General features: G+C 48.9%; 3 protein-coding genes across 3 annotated transcripts in view; 2 read left to right on the top strand and 1 right to left on the bottom strand.

Annotated features, from left to right (window-relative positions):
* The window catches only part of LOC102299453 (calpain-1 catalytic subunit), a gene marked incomplete in the record, with an annotated part of 12314 nt that extends 8695 nt beyond the window's left edge, over positions 1-3619 (top strand). The window contains 12 exon segments of the mRNA XM_014340777.2: positions 599-768; positions 847-858; positions 937-1148; positions 1228-1267; positions 1339-1404; positions 1485-1542; positions 1627-1691; positions 1778-1846; positions 2144-2222; positions 2296-2409; positions 2497-2555; positions 3260-3619. Coding sequence (XP_014196263.2) covers positions 599-768; positions 847-858; positions 937-1148; positions 1228-1267; positions 1339-1404; positions 1485-1542; positions 1627-1691; positions 1778-1846; positions 2144-2222; positions 2296-2409; positions 2497-2555; positions 3260-3286 — 971 coding nt within the window.
* Positions 3620-3710: 91 nt separating this feature from the next.
* mrps28 (mitochondrial ribosomal protein S28) lies at positions 3711-4636 on the bottom strand. The gene has a single exon (XM_005944462.3). It carries the CDS (start codon positions 4556-4558, stop codon positions 4037-4039), a length of 522 nt encoding a protein of 173 aa, XP_005944524.1. The 5' UTR covers positions 4559-4636; the 3' UTR covers positions 3711-4036.
* A 111-nt stretch (positions 4637-4747) lies between these two features.
* The window catches only part of sde2 (SDE2 telomere maintenance homolog (S. pombe)), a gene marked incomplete in the record, with an annotated part of 7255 nt that continues 5891 nt past the window's right edge, over positions 4748-6111 (top strand). Inside the window, 1 exon segment of the mRNA XM_005944468.3 lies at positions 4748-5322. Coding sequence (XP_005944530.2) covers positions 5218-5322 — 105 coding nt within the window.

A 6111-nucleotide genomic window follows, 5' to 3' on the forward strand; every position in this document is an offset into this window, starting at 1 on the left:
TGGTTGTGTAAAGTGCTTTGGGGTCCTTAGGGTCTCGTAAAGCGCTGTATAAATACAGGCCATTTACCATTGAAGCCTCGTCTCTTCAGTATTCCTGGTGTCTCAGATCATTTCTGCCTGCCTCACTACTCTGCGAAAAGTGAAGGGAGTTGACCCCAAAACAGGACATCTACCCCTCCCGTCCCAGTCTCCGGACCATGGTCCGACGGTGAGGAAACGTTAACAATTAGTTAGTGCAGGTGAGCCCAGGTGGCTCTGACTGTTGGCGTACCTTCAGGGTGGCGTGTTAGTGAGCGGGCCTGGACCCGACACAGTTTAAGTCAGTCCATCAGATTTTTACTGAGTCCCCAATCAGCATGAAAGTTTTTGTGCATCTTTATAATCTGGATTTTAGAGTTTCTCAAATCAACAGCGCTGCTCAGCGTGTTGATCACTGATAAGCAGATGCTACATGATGATCTTCAGGGGCTCAGCCGAACTTCTGTCCTGATCTAAGCGTCTAAAGAGAGAAGCGGAGGACCCAGCGTAGAGCCCGCGCTACACCTGACACCTGTGTGTGCCTTGGTTATAACTACATACTCGTGATGCTCTCCTGCAGACACCTTCTGGATCAACCCTCAGTATAAAATTTCCCTGCTAGAGGAGGACGATGACCCCGAAGATGAAGAAGCCGCCTGCAGCTTCTTGGTGGCGCTGATGCAAAAAGACCGCCGCCGCTACCGCCGCCAAGGCCAGGACATGCACACCATTGGCTTTGCCATCTATGAGGTCAGAGGTCAGAAAGGTGATGTTGTTATCACGCTGTATTTCTGCTGTTGGTGACGTTTCCTCTGTTCTCGTTCACAGATTCCTCAACAGGTGAGTCGCTCCGGTCCGTTTCACTTTTCCGTTTTTGTTTTAACTCGCTAACGGTGGCGGCGTTGGTCTGTCCCCCAGCACCGAGGCTGTCCCAGCGTTCACATGAAGAAGGACTTCTTCCTGCGTCAGTCCTCTTGCGCTCGCTCAGAGACCTTCATCAACCTGCGAGAGGTGAGCGGCAGGTTCCGCCTGCCGCCCGGCGAGTACCTGATTGTCCCGTCGACCTTTGAACCCTCGAAGGAGGCGGACTTTGTCCTGCGGGTATTCACAGAGAAGCAGTCTGAGAGCCAGTGAGTTCACCATGATCTATCTAGACACCTTTACTTATCAAAATAAAAGACCTCTCAGTGACAGTCTGTGACTCTGCAGGGAGATGGACGACGGCGTGGTGGCGAACTTTGATGAAGAGGTAAACAAACCAAACTGGCTGCTTTATGACTTTGTGTCTTTGGCCTTTGACCTTCCTGCTCTTCTCTGCAGGAGGAAGTGTCAGAGAGCGACATCGACGACTCCTTCAGGTCCATGTTCGCTCAGCTGTCTGGAGACGTGAGTTCATGAATTAAAACGTTCTTGGACTGAACGTGCAGAAAGAGCGAGGACGTTCACTTCCTGTTTCCTCCCTGTAGGACATGGAGATCTCAGTGCGGGAGCTCAGGACCATCCTCAACAGAGTCGTGTCCAAACGTGAGTCTTCCTCAATCAGATGGAGGCTTCTGATTGGTCAGAGAGGTTGGCTCTGATGTGGTTGTGATCTGGTCTGGTTTGCAGACAGAGACCTGCAGACTGACGGCTTCAGCACGGAGTCCTGCAGAGCCATGGTCAGCCTCATGGACGTATCCTCGCCGCTCAGCACGTTGGACAGGTAAAGCTTGATGACTGATGTCTGAAATAAGACGTGTTGGCCTTGACTCGATCTCAGAAAGATGGCAGCGCTCGCCTCGGGCTGCTGGAGTTTCAGATCCTCTGGAACAAGATCAGGAAGTGGCTGGTGAGTGTGAACACCTGAAGCTCACAGGTGAAAGATATCGAGTTCATTTCAAACATAAAAACTTTATCTGTCATGAGACGGAGCACCGAGTCGCGTGTCCCTTCGATCGCTTTCCTCTTTTTCTTCCAGTCTGATTAGTTTAAGAAGTGGCCCCAAGTCTGAGCGATTGATTATCGGTGCTGGTCCATCAGGTCCTGGTTTTGTGGGTTTTAAATGTTTGGGTAACAAAATCTTCAATCCGATTGCTGATCGATCCGATCGAGTCCTGCGATGACGAGTTTGGTTTCATGTTTTCAGGGAATCTTCAGAGAGTTCGATCTGGATAAATCTGGCTGCATGAATTCCTACGAGATGCGTCTGGCGCTGGAAAATGGCGGTAACTGAGTATTGCATTGTTACTGAGCGTGCTCTGTTGCATTAAACTGACCTGAGATCTGTCGCGTCCGCAGGCTTCAAACTGAACAACAAGCTGCATCAGATGCTGGTGGCTCGATACGCCGACAACGAGATCATCGACTTTGACAACTTCACCTGCTGCCTCGTCAAACTGGAGGCCATGTTCCGTAGGTTGATCATGTGACCGCGAGAACATGCACAATAAACCTTTTAACATTTTATTTGTCCTGAGCTGCTCCGTGTGTGTTTGTCAGGAACCTTCCAGCACCTGGACACAGACGGGACGGGCACCGTGGAGATGAACCTCATCGAGGTAAACCGTCTCTGAGCTCCACAAACACTGAGCTTAGACGCGCTCGAGTATCAGACCCATGTTAGTTTCATATGAGCGGAAGCAGGTCTTTGATATGTTGCCTGTAAGCATCAGTGTCCGTCAGGCCTGTGATGAGAATAATGTTTTGCATCATTTTTCTGTGTAAATACTGTTTTCGTATTTATGGACCTGTTGTTCCATACGTGGAGTATCTTCCATCTTCAACGTACAGTCTATGTTTGTGGATCATTTCACAGGAAACATTAGGGTCGCCTCCGGCTCTGTTTGGGAACCAGGAGGTGCAGAAAGGTGTTTTAGTGCCCCTCCTGCCTCCAGTCTACATTTTATTTATTGTTTTTATAATAACAAATTTATTCTGCTGCGTAAACCAGATTACTGTGGACCGATCTTTTCATTGCTTGAGGAGCCGTGCATAAAGGATGCTTTGACTCAGTCAGATCTCTTGTAAGCCGATGATTTACGGTTCACGTTTTGTCTGAGCCTCTGCGCCAGAGCATAATTCTCACTCGCTCACATTAAAGCACAAACCTTTGAAAAATGACCCCCGCCTCCTTCCTGCGAGTCACGAGGATTTAGGACATGAATATGAATTTAATGTGATTATTACACAAAAATAAAAGAGTAAATAATCTGTCACATCAAACTTTAATCTCACAGACTGTCAATGTGTCTTCTCTCCTCAGTGGCTCTGTATGAGCATGTGCGGCTGAGTCACCGGAGCGTCAGAGCGCCTCCTCCAGGAAGAACCAGTCCATCACAGCTCTACTGCACTGAACTACACTGCAGTACTGCTACAGTAAAGCATGCAGCAGAAAGATATTAATCAGAGTAGTCTGCAGCCTTATTCATATCCTGCATGATCACACACACAGGTATTGTAGCACACCTGTGCAGGTAGTAGTTTCTATAATCACGGGTCTTCCAGCTGTTGAATGGATGCTGGGAGAAAAATAAAGTAATTGATCAGCATCGTTGTGTCTGTTTCTCTGAGCTTCGCCTCGTTTCCTGTGTGAGGAGCTGCTGATGCTGCTCTTCCCCGACCTGAAGCTTTATCAGCTGACCTTTAACCTGCCATCTCACCTCAGTATTGCAGCTGACTAATGATGTGTGAAACCGAGAGGAGTGAGCTGAACGTCGATCACACATTTATTTATTGCAGAAATAAAGAAAACAGCTGCAATGATTTTTCCATGACAGACTTTTACAAACACACTGCAAAGTTATGACATCACAGTTCCGTGATTGGTCAGTTTCAGTGTTGATGATAACGAACAGTGACAGCAGCCAGCAGCGTAACAATGTCACGTGACCAGGGTCAGGGGTCATTCAGCACAGTCAAACGTCACGTAATAAGAAAATCTGTTTAATTCAGTCCTTGTTTCGGGCCCTGCTGAGCCTCGGTGCGCACAAGAACAACCAGAGTCCTCCACCCGTGGGCCACAGTCCACCTCGTTCCAGCCTCAGTCCCGGATCTGGTGCTCCCGTCCGTCCAGCGGGCCCAGCAGCACTGCCTGGGCCTCCAGCAGCGTGGTGTCGGTGCTGGCTCCCAGGAAGCGGGCGGTGAGCTCCATGTCCTGCAGCCGCAGACGGACCCTGGAGCCCGGCTGCAGGCCGTCGGCCCCGGCCGGCCGCTGACACACGCAGTGGAACTTCCCACCGAAGTCGATGTAGAGGTCGTCGCGGACCACCCGGAACACCCTGCCCACTACCACCGCATCCTTGGCTGGGCCCATCTGGATCAGCGGGGACCGACGAAGCAGCGCAGCGAAGCTGAGCTCCGGATCCAAAGAGGAGGCCTTCGGCCCGGCCGCGTTGCTCTGTGTCTCCCGCCGGAGCACCTCCTGGTGGTCGAAGGCGGCGGAGAACCCGGAGATCGGGCTCTCGGCGGGGCCCGAGTCCGAGCTGAAGGAGTTCCGGAGGAACCGGGGGGAGAGCCGGACCCGATACCGGAGCCCCGACACGACCCTGCACAGCGCCGCCATGTTTACCGCACAACCGGAAGTTCTGTCTCCGCGCACTTCCTGTGAAGGCTGTAGAGGCAAAAGCGTCACGTGGTCCTCCAAAAAGCACTCTAAGTAGACTTTTATTTTCTACCCAACATTTTACACTTAAGTATACAGTGAGGTCAAATATCTTCCTCCTGGATCAAAGGTGCAAACTGTGAACATAAAAATGAACAAATTCAAATATGTAGCTATACAGAAATAAGATCAACTAAGAATCAGTCCAACAGTGTTGTGCTTGAATAAAAGTAGAATAAGAAATAGAAAAGAATGAGAATAAATAAATACAATAGTGCAAAACTGAATTTTCCATGCTTTATAAATGAAACCAGACAAGATTTTAAAACCATAAAACATTCCCATGATGTAAAAGCAGTTCAAACTATAAACGTTCTGCTTGTTTGACCTCTCGCTTGTGTCTTTTACCTAATGCATGAAACTGAGACCATGAATCACATTATTAGCTCACTAATTCGAATTGTTGTGGTGGCGTGACGTGGGCTCAGTGCACTCCGGATCAGCAGGTGGCGCTGTATATCATTGTACATCTGTACAGTAACAATGACGCGCGTTTTAAGTCAGGGAAGAAAAACTCAGCCAGTAAGAAGCGGAAGAGCTGCGCATGAGCGTTGTGCAACATGGAGGTGTCGGTGAGCGCTTTGGGCCGCAGAGGTTCTACCTGCGTGTTTCCGGTCGGTTCTGTGGTCAGGCACGTCCTGGACCGGCTCGTGCCGCTTCCGGAGGTGAGGCTGAGACGAATTATCCGGGATAACCAGGGTTAGCGTGAGTTAGCCCGGGTTAGGCGGTTTAAATGCACTCCGGGTATCAGTGCTAGCAGCTGCGCTAACGTTAGCATATAAAGTGTTTTGATGCATGCTTAATCTTCCAGGTAAGCACATCCCGCTCATCTGGACGTAGCGTCACTCATGTGAAAAAGTCACCTGGAAAAGTGACGAAACGTTCCTCCCACTGAAACCGCTACGTCCAGGTGAACAGAATCAACCTGTCGGCGGTTAGTATATAAGCTATAAGGCTAAACTCGGCATTAACCTGTCCCAAACGAGGTCAGCACTGACAGTAACCTCAGGTTATATCCAGAGGAGGCCGAAGCAATCACGAGTTTAACCCTTTCACGCATAGTGGTCACTACAGTGGACAGCTATTCTAAGGCCGTTTCCGTGTATTTGTGTCAGTGTTGATGGTGTACTTGCACATAAACAATATACACGGTGTGTATTGTTTATTCGTTTGTCAAATTCTTAAGTTAAAATGTTGTCCACTGAACCTCTTTAAAAAGTACATGTTTAAAAAATGAAGTTCAAAAATCATTTTTTCATTCCTAACGATGAATAAAAATCCCGATTGAGTTTGTCATAATTCATGCATGAAAGGGTGAATCACTTTTAGGGCTGCCACGATTAGTCGACTAGTCACGATTACGTCGACTATCAAAATCGTTGACGACTTTGAAGCTTTGTAAGATCCCAAAAGACGCAGGAATAAGTAGCAGGATTTAAGAGTGTAATAACGGA

Source organism: Haplochromis burtoni, unplaced genomic scaffold (genome assembly GCF_018398535.1).
Source record: "Haplochromis burtoni strain Fernald_Lab_line unplaced genomic scaffold, NCSU_Asbu1 Contig_387, whole genome shotgun sequence".
Classification (NCBI taxonomy): Eukaryota; Metazoa; Chordata; class Actinopteri; order Cichliformes; family Cichlidae; genus Haplochromis; species Haplochromis burtoni.